Source organism: Mastigoproctus giganteus, chromosome 7 (assembly GCF_048544385.1).
Source record: "Mastigoproctus giganteus isolate SK-2022 chromosome 7, ASM4854438v1, whole genome shotgun sequence".
NCBI classification, from domain to species: Eukaryota; Metazoa; Arthropoda; class Arachnida; order Uropygi; family Thelyphonidae; genus Mastigoproctus; species Mastigoproctus giganteus.
Genome location: NC_143581.1, coordinates 193975678 through 193993619, shown reverse-complemented (window position 1 = coordinate 193993619; position 17942 = coordinate 193975678). Strand labels below are relative to the sequence as shown.

Genomic DNA, 17942 nt, shown 5'->3' with positions numbered 1-17942 from the left:
CTATACATTACAAATATCATAATGTCAATGCCCTGGACACTGTAACCTCAGATACAGTAATTTCAGAGGTCCATTAAATTATGAAGTCCTGAGTGATTTGTGTTTAATCCGCTACTGCATGGTTTAGTGCTAACAAAACATAAAGAAATAAAGAGTTAGAAAGCCAGCTATGCAAGCAGTGCAAATATAAACCAAAAATATACAAATATGACTCGCAATAGTTTCACATAAAAGCTCTAAATATAAAATAATGTTACGTGCACACAAATATCTTGATTAATTGAAATGAAAAGCAACAATAAAAACATAAAATAAAATTCCACAAAAATATTAGTTCAATTTCTGTGATCAGTAGATACACATACAACGCATACAATAAAATAAAATTTAAACAAAAGAAAAAAACCCATAAAGAACGCAATAAGTTATGTCAGTGAACGTTGAAATAATTTTTGGGGTCATTGTCATATTCAAGAAAGAATCATCTAAATTATTCTTTAATACAATGTTTATTGTTTCCACAGTGAAAAGTGCTTCCGCTTTCAGTGCTAATTCAGCTGTAGGAAATTGTAGTGCACACATTAGGCCGGACTGTTTCATTTATTGTCTTGGCAAAGCTAGAGTAAGATTCCTCCACTTTGATAAACTTTTTACAAGTTAGTAAGGGCCAAAGCTTAATTACTTTAATTGCTGATTATAATTGCCGATTACCTAATTATACACTTGCTCGTAGCGTGGCATTATTCCATGAAATTAAACAATCTTTTCTAATGTCCGTTTTGTTCACTGTAGTTGGAAATACCGAGTCTCTTACGGTTGATTATTTCTCATATTTATATTTTTTGATGGTATTCACTTACCCTTCTTCCTTAGAAATGTCGTGATTACCCTTGGATTTAGTTAAGCTAGTTAGTTTTGGTCGTTATTCGGTGAATGATGTATTTTTGTTTTTGTTCAGAGAATCAAAAATTTTAAACGAAAATTTTCATTGTTTAATAAATAAATAAACTTTTTTCAGTAACAAATTAAGTAAAACTTATATATAATAAATAAATGATATTTTTCAATCACGTGAATGAAAACATGATGAACAAAGACAAGAAATATCATTCACTAAATAATTTAAATCTTGATTTTGAATGGAAAATTGAATAACTGCAATTTACTAACGAAAGTGATGAGTTTTTTTTTTTTTGGTTTTTTTTTAGTAACTGACATAAATTATTGCTTTGGTTAAACAGTATTTTTGATAAATGAAACAGTTAAAAAGAATGCCATATTATATATATATATATAAGGAACGAAAATTAATAATATACATACCGTAACAAAGAGCCGTTAACAGGTTGTGTGTGTGTTAGAAGTTATTACAGTTTAATTTTATTAAGATAAGAACTTTTATTTTACAGTTAAGTTAAAAATTGTTCTTATTTAAACACTTCGCCAGTTATTTTGTTTGGAAGATTAAAAAGCTGTTTCTATATTTTTGATATTTTGCTGTTTTCTTAATGATACTGTGCGGTTAATCACAGTAGATCATTATGTTATATATGCCAGATTTCAGCTATTAGTTAATTATCAGCTAACTATTCAGTTACGAATTCGCAAACCGTGTCTCCTCGATAAGTAAGCTAAAACTGAAGATTTCACATATTAGCAAATTACTTCCCGTTTGACTAACCAATCCATCAAACGAATCCTTTAAAGCTTTCTAAAGCCCATCCTGGTCACATGATCTAGCCTGTTTATGTCAATTTGCCATACTTACGGTTGTACTCCAGTTTGCTCTGTAATCGTCTCAGCAATGTTTTGAGGGGAGTAAAGGTTCAGTGGGGTGTTGTACTGACGATTTATCACCTTCGGACCATCCATGGCGGCATCGCTCTGGATCGTTCCACCTTGAGTCGTTGGTACAACTGGAGTAACGAAATATTCCTGCAATGGTACAAATTATAAAGTTATATTTCTGCTTTCATAAAATACCCTGTGAGAAACTTAATATCCGAGTTTATTTATTTATTTTTTTCCCTGCTGTTTCTAATTTTAAAAACAAAGGATCGAAGGTTAAATTCATTTGGTTCTTCTTGATGGTACCATCAAGTACCACTGTTTATGGTGTCACCTTTTATTTTGTCACCTAATCTGAGTATATTATATAAATTGGAAAACCATAAATACATATGAACTGCGAATTTAGTCTCATGTTCTTTTTATGACCCCGATATATCTGCTATTAGTGAAAGTAGTTATTTAGCACCGAAACGATTCCATGGGAAGCAGGCATGTAATTTTTTGTGTGGAGAATTTCGTATTTACACACTATAGTACAGTATTCCATTACATTGTCATTTAACACATTTTAGCTATTATTAGAGATTTATGTAATACGTATTTAATTTTTTTACTTTTGAATGCGGTAAAATACACATACACAAGGTGTCGAAATATTAAACCACAACTATGTTTTTTATTTTAATTGAACATTGTATTTATTTATTTTATTGGCGCCCCCGTAGCCAGGTGGGCAGGAGCAGTAGTGCATAGCACACGCTTCTTGATTAGACCGGGGTTCGAGCCTGTGACCACCAAATACGGAGGATGCGGAAGATCAGGGAATGACCACCGCATACCCTCAGCCCGAATAAAGGGTGAGGGTTGGCGTCAGGAAGGGCATCCAGCCGTAAAAATTGCATGCCAAAACAATAAAAAAAAACGCTGACCCCATATAATAATGGGAAAAGGCGAGGACAAAAAAAAATTATTTATTTTATTGAATACATGAACTTTTGTTCATGTATTTTAAAGGAATGAATTATTTTAAAGGAATGAATTATGGATGCAATTTAATGTGTTAACTCCATTATGACAACTGAACACGATTTTATGTTATAACACGTTACGGAATGCATTTAGATTAGGATTTTTCACTAGATTTCAGAGTAGACTTTTGGGAAGGTTTGAAGCAGTGTATGACTATTGGTGTATCAGCAATTTAGACCAAATTGCTGTATTGTGTGTTTTGTCCTTAGAAGTGTTTGTTCATGGGCCGATTTGCATATTGTCCGGGCTGAAAAATCAAAACCACTATGCTATCATTGAGCGCAACTGATTAGTCGCAAAAACCATTGGTAGAACACATAGAAACAAATTCGCTAAGATCTGTCAATAGAAATCATCTGTCACAGTCTTTGGAAAATCAGTTGACGTGGCCAGCAGTGTTTTCTTATGGTATTGATTTTTAATTGATGCCAAGCATGTAAGATAATGAAACATAACTATTTAGAGGTTTACATTAGAATAGAAGTTAATATGGGTAAATTTTAGCGACTCTTGTATATCAAAATGTTTTATATTTTTCTTCAAAAAAAATTTAAAAACATAAATTTAATAAGGAAATTAAATGATTAATGATAATGTTATATTGGACTGTTATATTGATAATGTTATATAGCTAATATATATTGTATTTTTCCATTTTTTTTTTCTCGAGGTTTTTCGAACCGATAGGAAGTCTACCGTTTTTAAATTTTTTGTGATTGAGTGTTAAGAAAGGTGAGTGTTTTGCTTTTCTTAACATAAGCGAAAAATCATATTTTATTTATAAAGTTCTGCTAAACATTTCTGGAAATAAGTATTCAATGATTTTTATTTTTATTTAATTCTTGATTTTGTGCCAGTTCACAGGCCATTACGCCATAAAGGCAGTGCTGTAGTCGTAAAATTAGCAGGTATACTCTATGAATGTTATAATGTTAAATATTTTAATAATGTTTATTTTTTCAACTCTTTCAAAAACCAGAAGGTATACGCTATTCACCTAAAATAATCCAGAGGGTATACGGCGTATGAAAATATTTTGAAATATGAAAATATTTCAAATTATGAAAATATTTTGTATTTTGCGGTGCGGGAAGAAATATTGAGTTGAAGAGGAGCGTTATCTTAATTTGGCTTTGTACCAGGCGCAGACTAATTTATATTTAGCTATATCATACGGCTTCTGCAAAATATGCATGGTAAAAATTTGGACAGCCTCTTTGGCGTACTGGATTTCCCATTTATGATTCGTATTCGATCGAAACGCATCGCAGATGTGACTTAAGTTAATCGAACTCAGTTCTGTAATGACTAACACTGTGGTTGAAATGCAAAATATTTCATTTGAATTAAATTCGTTTTATTTGATTAATTAATTGGAAGAGGGGGTTCTGCGTGATTGTTAATTATTGGGCACTGTCTACTACGTAATGGAATAATATAATAGTGTAGTCTCAATAAATTAATTAGCTCACCATTTTATTTTTTTAAAATGTGACTGTCACTGAATTAGGTAGCTTGATTGTATATTGATTAGTTTTTTTTTTTCTTTTCTTTCACATTGACGCTGTTAGTCACTCTTATGAGTAAAGGTAGAGATTTTTATTTTTGGTGGTTCGGATTTTTTGCCCGCCCGCAGGCAGTCTAATTTACAGGATAATTGCCAATTCTGAATAAAAAAAAAAAAAAAAAAAAAAAAAAAAAAACCGATATATTTTTTTACAGAGCTTTAGATTAGCGCCAAGGTAAGGAATTTTTATTCCTACACCAGATAATTATCGTTCTTCATCTCAGATACCATTAATTACTAATTTTCCTATTTTAACCTCATCAATTCCCTTCACCTTTTGATAATTTCTGACATCTCTCATGATAAAGTATAGCACGTGCTCTACAGTAAAACATCGATATACAGTACATAACATTGACTGCTTGTATATATGTTGTACTGTATATATAAATTTTCATTAAAATTTCATGTAGTTGGTAAAAAATCTATACCTTTAGGTAGAGATTTTTTATCCGTGAAAACATCAGTGTTCCTCCAGGGACACTGAAGTTTTCACAGATATTCTAATTTTTTGTTGAGTGATGAAATGGGATGGACATAAGAGACATTTTCCTCACTAATGCGGAAATCTCTAGCCTGGATTCAGCATAATTTCAATAAAAAAGATTTTAACTTTCTCATTTATCTGGCCCTTTGTGTTAGTGGAAATTGTCATATTGCGTTCCTCCCTTTTTTTGTCACATTTTGTGGAATTAAATTTGCTGGGAAAATTCTTGACAAAAACTTTGCGTTTCCCAGAAACCGGCTAACTCATTTCCACTTGAAAAAGCCACAATAAGTTCCTCACGTCATCCACAGAAGTTACGCCTTTCTGAACGGGCGGAAGTGAACACATCCATGCAAAGACACGCAATCTCCAAAGAAAGCTCGTACTAGCGAGAACAGAAAAAATCCAAGTCACAGAATTTGCAAACCATTGGTTACGAATTCTTTTAGAAATATTATTGCCATATTTGTATGAGACAGTTTTCTGTGAATTATGGAAATTGTAGGCAAAAATTTTCTCGTGAATATTGTTTTGGTTTTTAATTTATATTCTGAAATATTACAGACCTGCAAACTCTTCAAATTTAAGGTAATTACAGAAACTGGAATTATCCTAAATTTGAAAAGTAAATCGTACGTCAAAAAATTCTTAAGAGAATAAAAAAAAAAAAATTGTGTGTGTGCCGAGCACGCATAGCGGAGTTTAAGTGAAACTTCTTTAGGCGAACATTTATCACTTGACCGAGGATCCTGTATTGACCGTATGACTGCCACAGTCGACAAATCTGCATGAATGGGAGCCTCGGAGATATGAGACGTTCCGTTACCAAATCTAGTTTCAGCAAGTGCTGTGGCATTGGATGATATTTGAATTTGACTTCGATAGAGCCGGAATCGAATCGCTTTGTTCTTGAGAGAGCCACAGCAGCTGTTACAGGTCAACATTTGACTTGCATCCTCATTTGGAAATGCTGTTTGAAGATCTCGAGCTGCTATAATCTTCACATCGTTCTTGAACCAAAGCCGATCACACACGGAACTGACTGAACTGAAATAATTATCCAGGAATGTACATTTAAACCGTGCGTGGATGTTTCGGTGTTTCTTAAAACCCTGTTGCTGCTCCGGCTGTGTATTACGTGTTGAACGATTTGATGGAGTACTTCTGGCAATCGGTTTTGGCTTCTTCGCTCTTCGTTTACGACTGGGCTTCAAGGACTCTCCATCGTTTTCATTTGCAGTATCAACTTCCATGACTCCTTCCAAATTCTCTTCTAACGTTTCTGGGGAGATGTAAGTCTGTGAAAATGTGGATGGATCTTCTCCGGCTTCTTTGTTCAATTCCATCGCACCCTGTAATTTCTTCCGCTGTCGAAATAGCTTAGATCTCTGCTTTGTACTCAATGTGGTGGTTTCGGTGGTAACATTGCACATATACGTGCTCTATACGCCTTAGAATGCTCAATTATAAATTCTTTTCCGTTGAAATGTTTTATTAAATAAGGTGGAGAATAACGAAAGAAATAGCATGACGCAATCAGTTGGATCGTACTGTCGCTCTCGTGCCTGGTACGGAGTGGTACATTGATGGGGGAATGAATCATTTCGTGTCGCATTTTCTTGGCAATTTTTGTCATTCCACTGACGAATTGCACGTGTACGCGCGCTATACGCCTTACAGCGCTCACTACAGTGTATCCCCGGTTTACGATTGGTTCACTGTACGATCGAATCACTTTACGATGGACACTCCATCAGTTTCTTGATAATAATAATAACAAAATACCGTTCACATATACGATATGTAGTAAGTGCCGGTAATTGTGATCACGTTTACGAATTGAATCTTAATTCTATTAACGGCGATTCTAATAAGCGAAAATATCAAGGATATTATCCACAGGCTATAAAAGTGAAGGTATAAAGCAGATGTACACTTTATTACCTTACGAATTAACAAATTAAATGATACGTGAAAATCAGAATATTTTCCACAGGTCAGCAAAAGAAAATCAAAAAAAAGGAAGGTGAAAAGTCAATTACTGGATATTCTCAGGTGGTCACTCCTTCAATTACTAAACGTGCCTAACGCTGCCTAATTTTGGTGATCGCACGAGAACCGGAGAATTTAAACTAGTTTTAGTTTTAGCATTTACTTTTATTTTAGTATTATCACATTCCCCTTTGGCATCTCTCATATTGCGGGTTTAACTTCACATCTGGGTTGTCATGTTTGCAATACCAGGGAACCTGCCCACCCACCGATGAAAGGCCAACACGCCTTGAAACGGTGCCGTCTGGGTGGTGGTGCCCACCGAGAATAAGTAATAATAGTCTTTTCTATTAGCGAAGCGTTACTTATTCGAGGTAGTGCAATACGTGGTAACTCGTTGTGAAAGATGATCACAATATGAGATACAGATGAAATGATGCCCTTTACACTGCTATTGTAGTTTTTTCTTTAAGATCTATCTCTGGTATATCTACACCGATATAATATAAATAATTTTAAGCTCTTAAAATATTATGCCTAGTTGCATTTAGATTTATGTTACTTTATAATTACTATAATGCATCTTAAAGGCACTGAAACTGTTATTTTTACTGTCCTTATCCAATTAATGATATTTGTGAGCATTCTTCGTGATATTTTAATGCTTCTCTCGTCTAAACGAAAGGGTATCATTTTTGAATGTACTTTAAACCACCAGTAGATTCCTAGCTGAAATTGTTTGGCAAAGAAGAGTTATGCGTGGATTTTATTTCAAAACTAGTCTTCTTAATAGTTCTTTAATAAAATGTTGACTATTTCCAGACAGCTGAATTTTATCTTAACTGTGGTATAAACTTGTACGATCAATCCCCTATTGCTTTTTTTTTTTTTTTTTAACTGCATTATGTAATTCGATTGTCTTCCGAATTTAATGAAATGCATGCAGTTAGATTATCTGAATTATCGTAACAGTCCATTAGGGAATTTTATGTTAATATAGGACATAAAAAAATATTCAAAGTCAGTTTCAAGCACACATGAAATATCTTACACGTGGTGGAGCACCATGCGCCATCTTCCATGATGGATCCTGCACATGTCGAAGATAAGAACCAGTGGGCAGATCATGTCGAGTTTTGGGTTTTGGAGCTATGAGCGGGAACGTTCGGTAACCCTGGAAGGAGGAGGAGAAGAAAGATTATTAGTCGTATCAAGGTAATACAGGGAGGTATTATTAAGAGAAAATGTTATACAAATGTGTCTCTTACTGTTATAAGACTATGTCGATGAAAAGTTGGCTAGGAAATTAAGCAAGGAAGAAAATAAAATAACTGCGACGATCGTTATTTATTATTTAACTTTTAGTTTCTAGAAATATATATCACAAAATATGAAGAACTATAAACTATATTGTCCGCCAAAATATTAGAGAATCAGAGGTCGATATGGAAGCAAATTTTGTTGCATCCAAATGGATATAAAAGTAGACATCCATTCTGCCATAGTAATGCACGAAAATGAGTTTACCTGCAAATGGAGCTGCGAAGCCTTGGTGATATCAGCAATTTCTCAGGAGTCATTACTGCGTGTGTGTCTGAAACATTTATGAAGGAAACAGTGAAAGTGACATGCGTATCGGTGTATATTGTGACAAGAGTCTATCGACTGAAAATTCGTCAGCGATAAATAGTGCAGTCCCGAAGAAGATAACTCCAAAGGCATCTTCCCATGATGTAAGCAATAATCGAAAAGGTAATAGTGCGTGATAACACGGAAACCTTCAGTGCTAGCATCTCGAGAACTAAATGTTGTGGGTCTATGCAGACCCACAACATTTAATTAGTTCCCACAAAAGAGTTACGGTGTAAATGCACACCGTAACTCTTTTGTGTCTGATCCAAATAGACATATCTCTAGGCACTGGTGTTCTTGAATAACAACAGTGGAAAGAAATCATCTGGTCAGAGGGTTTCCCCATAATTAAACCATCTGGTCTGAGGATTTCCCCACGATTCTTCGGGTTTAAAATTCATTATTTATTTGTTTTAGTTTCGATGGAGAGAATTGCCAGTTTCAGAGAAATATCACTGTAGTTCACAACGTTGATATCCTGTTTTATTTAGTGGCCGTTTCTTAATCAGCCATACAGTTCTGGCACTCTTAATTAAGGTTTGACATTAACTTTTACCACTTCGGTAATGGTTCAGTCATTTGTTTCTTGTCCATATACTCCTCTTTTTACATCGGTTTATGTATACAGTATTATTAACTATGGGAATTTTGTTTTATTAATTTCAAAAATTTTCCCAGTGATCCTCTGGCATTTGTTACCGCCAAAGAAGCGATATGAATTAAAATTAAATGGCATCCACTCACGAGAGTGCCATTTCATTGATTAGGATGCTCAAATTCAAAAGGCTGAGTCTACATTACATAACGGTCTGCATACATTATGCACACTGACAACAGTTGCTACTGTGCTTTCTTCTGGCTCATTTTTGGTAACGGCGCCTCCGTAGCCAGGTGGGAAGGAGCAGCAGTGAGTAGCACACGCTTCTTGATTAGACCGGGGTTCGAGCCCGTCACCACCAAATACGGAGGATGAGGAAAGATCAGGGAATGACTACCGCATATCCCGGAGCAATATGTCCTTAGTTGCTAATGCTCCAAAAAAATATAAAAAAAATTTTTGGTAACCTCTCACTCAGTTATTAGGTACAGCATGGCTAAATATTTGGAACTCTTTTGCCAAAATACACAGCCTTTGTCATCGACGGTGAACTTCGTCATGAGCAGTTCCCGTCCCCTTGCAGACGATTTTTGGAACGTTGAGAATCTTCGAAATCGGTCCTATAATAAGTCCCGTCTTGTGGCATCTGACAAACTATCACATTCAAATTTGCTGAGCTCGTTTTTGCTGCGTGAAATATCGATTGTAAATGATACTTCTACAAGTTCATTTACACCTCTATTCATTCGTCATTGTCTCAGTACTTTTGGAACTTAGTGCATAACTCGCTCGAGATATGTGCTAAGTTACGAAAGACATCTATCTATCTAAGACACATTAACAGAAATTTTAAATGTGTAAATATAATAGCAATGGAAACTGTCACATTCCGGAAAAGAAGGGAAGTGGGATGCTATTATTCTGATTCGAAATTATTCCCTTCTGTATTAAAATTTTATTTTTCTAATGAATGATTACTTGGTTAACCTTCGTGTCTGTTTCCGTATCACTAACTTGCTAAAATACAGTATGACATAGCGCGAATGAAAACTGTATGATTAAATGCTTTTTGCAACCGTTTCTTCAGTTTCACCACAGATAAGTTTATTTTGTGTTTACTGCCATCAGTACATCGGCCCATATATACTTGAAATTTGTTTACACAAGATAATCTCTTTAATTCACATTAAAGATGTAGTATTATATGATGTTCCTGTCCTTTTGAATCTCTTTGTTAATGCGTTGTAACTTAACGGAATTTGTTTTCCGTTAAGAGTTCCGCATGTGTTTAATCGGATTTAAATCTAATTATCGTGGATAAATAGATTTAAATAATAGTTCGGATAAATCCTTAAACAGGAACAGTGGTTACCAAGTCAACCCGATCACAGAGTCAGTAGTTCTGTCATTGGACAAGCGCTGGCCACGTCATCATGCGCCACAGCCACAGACGTCAACAAACAATTAAACCTCGCGTCTCACGCACCTGGCAGTGCACATCTTCATTCCAACTGCCATTCATGTACAGTATTTTAATTCTGACGAAGGCTACCATATAGCCGAAAGCTCATATATTTCTGCTTTATCTGTACGCTCTGTGTTTAAGCTACAATAAATTCCTCTAATTATCGTGGTATACTTGTTACTTCAAGCATTGCTAAAGTAATAGAGAAAGCTGTTAACTACCAACTCTTACTTTTGAAGTAATGATCGCCATAAATATTTTGAAAATTTAGTTCCTCGTTCAAACTACATAATAATACATTCTTGAAGGCGAATTCAAAATTGGTGAATAGACTGAGACAGATTGAAACTTACCTGATGAACGATAGCTTGTTTTTCTCGAGACCTTTCTTGTTTGAATTCGTGCTCTTCTACTGCAGCTGCGATCTGTGGTTCTGGAGTGTAGCCAACGTGATGGTCGCGAACCACTGTCGTTTTAACTCCTGGATTAAAATAATAAGCTTTCGGTTTTGACCAAGGTGTTGGTGTTGAGTGAGAAATCTTCGAGGATAGAGGTGCTGGGTGGTGGTGGTGCTGGCTAGCAAGGGGTGGAGTGGGAGGTCGGTAGCTAGCAGTAGGGGGAACAGCGTTAGCTAATGGGTGACCCATTCCCACAGGACTTGGACTCGTGGGTGTTGCTGCTGGCGAAACTGAAGCTCCTGGAGTTCTAGGGAAGAAAAGTATTTTTATTCAATACGTTTGCTACCCTTATATAAGAGTTAATGTATATAGACTTTTTTATTTTCCTGCTGTAATTATACAAAAAAAGTTCATCAACCTTTTTATCTGTCACTAACCTTTGTACTACAAGCTTAATTGCATTGCCAGAGTTCTTGATGATATCGTGGGCTTCCATGTGGGTTAGCCGGTTGGCGTCTCTGTCTCCAATTCGAAGGATTACATCACCACGGTGTAAATCACCATCAGAGGGGCTTCCCAGAAACACCTGTAAAGCAGAGAAACAATTGTTTGTAATGTGCTGTGGTTAATGTTAAGTGCAGCACAAAGATGAAAATAAATCCCGTACTTCTTATAAAAGTCTTATAAAAAAAACAAAACTTAAACTTGTTATTGGAACGATAAGAAAAGATATATTGAGGAAAATATAAAATAATAAAATAAAATTTTATGTGAAAAAAGGCAGCAAGAATTAAGCAGATGTGGATAATTGAAAAATTCGGTCTTAATTGAGTAAAGAAAGCTTTAATAAAAAAAAAATATATATATATATAATTAATATAAGTGTCGTCAATTTTTAGATTTTTTATTTTTTATTTTAATTTATTCCTCACGTCCGATTCTATTATTCGATTTTTTTCTTGTTGTTGTTAATTGTCAAAATTTATATGGTTATAAAGCTGTTCCCTCTTCGGAGTAAAATATGCTTTTTCCCACATGTGAACCTCATGATCATTTTTAGCTGTCGATATATTCCTTAAAATGAAAATAAACATAAACCAATGTAGCCTAATTTTTTAAGACTGCGAAAGGAAACTGACCATTATTATTATACGTTCGATTTAGTAATAATGGTTAGTTTCCTTTCGCAGTCTTAAAAAATTAGGCTACATTGGTAACCAAATCAGTGTGAACTGAACCTTATAACATAAGAATAGTTCTTTAGAATCATCTCAATTTTTTTTTTTTTTTTTTTTTTTCATTGAATTAACTGGATTCTGTTACTGTCCTTACACATTATTGAATTAATATGAATTACAGCGTCAATGGCAAACCAATACCATGAATGGGAAAATATATTTTCCCATTCATGGTATTGGTTTGAAAGCTTTAATAAAAAGTTTTTATATTTATTTAATGTATACAGATAGTATGAATCAGAGCTGTAATACTCAATATGTTCTACGTTGATAATAATATTAGTAAATTAATAAGAGGAGTTTACCTCAATATAGTACGTGGAACACTTCCGTATGATACCCTCCAGAAATTAGAACGGAAAAAACGAAAAAATCGACAACTTACCGGTACATTAAAGTAAAATATAAATAATTAAATAATTAAAGTAAAATATAAATAATTAAAGTAAAATATAAATAATTACTCGGCCCAAAAGGAAGGAAAATCGTTTTGAATATTTTCGTTAGATTCTTTTAATTGCGTTAATTTGAATTTTAATTGTTTTGAATTGATTTTGAATTGTGTTAAATTGATTATTTAATTATTTATATTTTACTTTAATTATTTATATTTTACTTTAATGTACCGGTAAGTTGTCGATTTTTTCGTTTTTTCCGTTCTAATTTCTGGAGGGTATCATACGGAAGTGTTCCACGTACTATATTGAGGTAAACTCCTCTTATTAATTTACTAATATTATTTAATGTATAAAATATTGTTTTATTGAACCAGATTTGTTTTATGGCTTTTCATCTACATATAGATATGAAAACCGTAATGTAATTGCGTGAAAACTGCTGCTAGCAACAAAGTTTTCTTTTGAAACTTTCAAGCAGTTACCTTTTTATAATATCAATAAAAAAGTAAAGTGCAGCCATTATCAACCCACTGCAGGGTGGAAGCCTCCTCAACAATTCATGCTGAGGGAAATGGACCATAATCTGCCACGCTGGTCCAGTGCGGGTTGGCAGATCGACCGTATTCAGCAGGCAGGGGCTTGAACCCCGGTCTACTCAAAGAGCGTGTGCTACTGCACTCCCGCTCCTGCCCACTCGGCTACGAATATCAATATAGAATTCAATAATTTTAGTCAGCTTTTTTTCCTCACTTATTCCTCCATGGCACATGAAAATTGTTATATTTTTGTTGGAGTGATCTACAGTTATTTTATATTCAATAATTGGAGTGATCTACAGTTATTTGTTATTTTAATATGAATCGGTACATAAGGTGACCAGCAGGACTTCTCATAGTGGTGGTGGTCGTCCCAGTTTTGGAGTTTACTTGATGTTGCTCTTTATATAAGCACCCTTTATTTATATAAAGGGCGCTTGTCATAAGAAAAGTATTAATTTGTCATTAATTTGAATCCCTTCCGATGACGGCAACCATTTCGACGGTTATTGCCCTCTAATGGGAGGCTGGGTATCTCATCGGTGTTGTTGTTGGTGTGCTGTGGAGTGTTCGCAGATCAGTGCTATTCTGAAAAAAATATTTTTGGTTTTTTGATAACACAGAATAGTAAACTTGGAATAGAATGGAAAAGTTGTTTGCTAATAGCCTCTTCTATAGTAAATAAGCATGTCTTGCTATATATGTTAGTTCACTGTTTTTTAAGAGACATAAATACAGTACAATAAAAATATATGTACTGTTTATACTCCGAAACGACCACGTAAGGTCAGAGGAGCCCACAAGATAATAGAAAGAATATAAGGACATCATATTTAGCATTTAGGCGGGTTCAAACCCTCCTAACTGCTAAAAGTCAAACGCACGTACAAATGTGCTGCATTTTACCATTCGGCGACGGCGTCCTGGTCTCTTAAATTATATTTAAAAAACAGAATAAAATAATCAATATTTTATTGATTATTTTACAGAATAAAATAATATGAAATATGTGTAGCTTTATAAAGACATTACTTTGTCTAATTAATTCTATACCGGTGTGCAAAATTTAAGGACCAGTCAGGTTTTCATAGGAGTGGCCTGGATATGGGAAAAGCATACCAAAGGAACCTCATCAGATACAAAAATGATGAAGGAAACAACAACGGAAACAAAACGGTACAGAGGGACTTTATTCAAAAATGGCAACATAGCACTGGTTACCATGATACAGATGCAACACTACCAAAGATGGATAAAAGGGAAGGGGTGGTCCTCAGTAGGAGATGTGGCCGCCCTAATGTCGATACAGGTTTTGCACCGCCTGTCCATACTTTAGAACAATGTTATTGATAAGTTCTTACGGTAACATCGTCCATTCCTCTGTCAGCGCCATCTTCAGCTGGTGAACATATTTTGGTGGGTGTGGACGCGCCACTAGGCGTCTCCCCAGAGCGTCCCATATGTGTTCGATAGGATTTAGATCGGTCGGACGAACGGGCCGGCCAATCCATACGAACAATGTCTTCACTTTCCAAAAGCATATCAACAGCTGCAGTGCGATGGGATGTGGCGTTATCATCCATAAACACGAACTCGGGGCCAACGGCACCTCGGAACAGACGCACATGGGAAGGATTATCTCAGTACAGTAGCATGCACGGGTTACAGTACCGCCTTCCAGTTTCTGGAGTTGTGTACGTCCAACCTAGATAATGCCACCCCGGACGAGAACACCTCGATCGCCATATCTTTTATTTATTTATTTTGTATTTTTATTAAAACTAAAGGCGGCACCCAGAACATAAGTTCAAATCCGCCTAACAACTCTCAACTGAGTATCTTACATCTTTCATAAAATAAATAAATACAACATTGTAAAAACATAAAATATATAAATTAATTAATTAAAAAAAAACAACGCATAAAATTTATACTAGCAACTCATCCATATCTTAAATAATTGTGGCTATCAAGAACTCGAACATCAAAAACAGACTTAAACTCTAAGTATTGTCCAGGTCTTCTTGGTGAAACGAATCTTATTGTCCAATTTTATCTTCAGACTTGATTGATTTGGGGCAGAACTGGGTTCACCCCCCAGAATAAGCCTCTTCCTTCGAGCAAAAACAGGCCGCCTCCCTAGCCAGGTGGGAAGGAGCAGCAGTGCGTAGCACACGCTTCTTGATTAGACCTGGGTTCAAGCCCGTCACCACCAAATACGGAGGATGCGGAAAGGTCGGGGAATGACCACCGCATATCCCGGAGCAATATGGCCTTAGTTGCTAATGCTCCTAAAAACCAAATAATAACAATAATAATAACAATCGAGCAAAAACGTTACATTACAAGAATGCAAAATGGATAATCTGTGAGATTTCTTTTCCTTGGTCGGATTACTGTTTTAAAAGTTCTGAAGTCAACGTTTGCTCAGATCGTGCCAGTGAAATTATTCTTGAAGGGATATAATCCTTTATTCCACACTCCACCTTAAAATCTCGTACTTTATCTGAGCCTTGGTTTTCCGATAAATGTGTTAAGGCTGTTCAAGAAAAGAATGTTGCATATCGTAATTGGCTTGTTTCCAAGTCTTCAGTTTCATTTTCCGCCTACACATTGCTGGCAACAATTGTAAAGTAGCTATTAATCAGTCCAAACTAGGTTTCCAACAGGCTAAGATTAGAAAACTTGCTTCTTGACCAAATGGTAGTCAAGCATTCTTGTCTTTTGCTAAAGCTATTGGCCGAAACTTTTGTCCATCTCCATTCCCACTTCTGTCAAAACCAGGTGGTTCTTTGCCATTTCAGCAAAAGATAAAGCTGACCTCTTCTAAATCGTGAATTAATGATCTGGTAAATCACCTCCTACCATTCCCAGTACGCTCCACGCGATGCCTCGTATGGTCTTCTGTCAAAAGGATGAAAGAAGGATTTTGAACAGTCTTGATGCCAAGAGAGCTCCAGTCCTAATGATATTTCTCCACTTGTTCTCAAAGCCTTTTTTCACTTTTTTATTCCAGAGGTGTTTTCCCTTCTGCTTGGAAATTTGTTCATATCCAGCCAGTTCCTAAAGAGGGTGACAAATCCCTCCCATCCAAATATCGTTCCATTGCACTTCTACCCTTGCCAAAGTAATGGAGAAATATATTAATCGCCAATATGGATTCCGTCAATGTCTATCTGGTGGAGATATACTGGCTTATATTACCCATTTACGGACAAATTCATTGGAAAGTTTGGTGAAATTCAAGCAGTTGCTCTTGACATTTCAAAGGATTTTGATCGTGTTTGCTTATATAAGATCTTTTAAATATGCTTCCATGTTATGGTTTGAATTTTTTTTTTTTTTTTTTTTTGTAATTGGGGATTTTCTCTCTGACCGCTCACTCCGGGTAATGGTAGATGGCTCTCTCTTCTAACTTCTTCACAAATGCGGAAGTTCTCCAAGGTTCAGTTCTTTCTCCCACTCTTTGCCTCTTGTATATTAATGACTCTCTTCCATTGGCTGCATACCCTATCCATAGTTTTGCTCATGACAGCACATTGCATTCCACCTTCTAGTTTGAGAAACTTTGCTCTGCACAAACAGCTTCAACTTCTCGAATATCCTCTACCAGTTCTTTTAAATGCTGATCTCCGTGTAATTCTCCAGTGGGGAAAAGATAACTTAGTTGATTTTAATCCTTCTAAAACTAAATCTTGTCTTATATCTTGCAAAAAAGGATTCTTATGCTCCTTTGCTTATCTTCGATAACACTAAGAATTATAGACCAGATCACATATCTTTGTTGGGGATTACCCTGACTTCTAATCTCTCTGCGGCATTAAAAACAAAACAAAACAAAACCATAATCATAATCATATTCTAATCTCTCTGCGGCATTAAAAACAAAACAAAACAAAACCATAATCATAATCATAATCTAATCTCTCTTGGCATAAGTACATATGAAAAACTGGGTTTACTGGGTTTTCTCCTTTTCTCTCGGCGTTACTTTTTTCCCAAACAGCTGTTCACTCTCTACAAATCGCAAATCCACCCTAACATGGAATATTATTCCCGCATCTGGGGCGGGGCTCCCAAAACCTCCCCCAGGCTTCTGGATTCCATTCAGTAGAGTGCAGTTAGGTTAATTAATGATTCATCGCTAACAAAGTCTCTGATCTCTCTGCCTCATAGACGCTCTGTTTCTTCTGCATGTGTTTTTTAATAGACACTTTCATGGGCACTGTTCTTATAAATTGGGTTCTATAATTCTCGCGGTCTCTCTTCCAAACCAGTCCAAACATGTGCCACAACCAGTCAACATCCTTTTACTGTCCAACTTCAAACTCATAGAACCATGTTTTCTTCTTTCTCATTTATTCCGTTTTCTGGAACAACCTCCCTTCATCCATATTTCCTGAAAATTTCTAATGTCAACAAGTATCTTTCATCTTCTCAACCTTCAGCCCATGCACAGTACTAAGTACTATAAATTTTAATACCTCTCGCGCGTGGGGTTTTCGTTAAAAAAACGCGTTTAAGACTGAATTAATGCGCAAGTCGATGATAAAAGTAAAGTGAAGTATATAAACACGTAGCACTGAAAACCACTTGAAACACTGTCAGTAAGCAAAGGTTAAAATCGAGAAAAAAAAAAGTAGATTGACTCTAATGGCAAACAAAAATATTAATAGAACTGATGAAAGCGGCGGTGGAAAGCTGTACTGAAGTAGAGTGATCTGAAATTCGCGCAACTCTTGGTATATAGCAACCTATGATATTTAGTTTGTGTGAATTTTGAATTATCCTGAAAAATACGTTTTAGGGTG

The 17942-nt window shown here is 35.4% G+C and overlaps 1 protein-coding gene across 4 annotated transcripts in view; it reads right to left on the bottom strand.

Moving 5' to 3' along the window:
* Positions 1-17942, bottom strand: part of LOC150083511 (LIM domain-binding protein 3-like) — a 119720-nt gene that overhangs the window by 11875 nt on the left and 89903 nt on the right. For 3 of the 4 annotated variants that reach the window (XM_090378037.1, XM_090378039.1, XM_090378036.1), the window contains exons 2-5: positions 11397-11545; positions 10915-11266; positions 7918-8040; positions 1769-1935 (exon numbers count right to left, since the gene is read on the bottom strand). In XM_090378037.1, the coding sequence (XP_090234163.1) occupies positions 1769-1935; positions 7918-8040; positions 10915-11266; positions 11397-11545 (791 nt within the window). The remainder of the gene's footprint in view (positions 1-1768; positions 1936-7917; positions 8041-10914; positions 11267-11396; positions 11546-17942) is intronic. The other variant, XM_090378038.1, reaches the window with a different exon arrangement.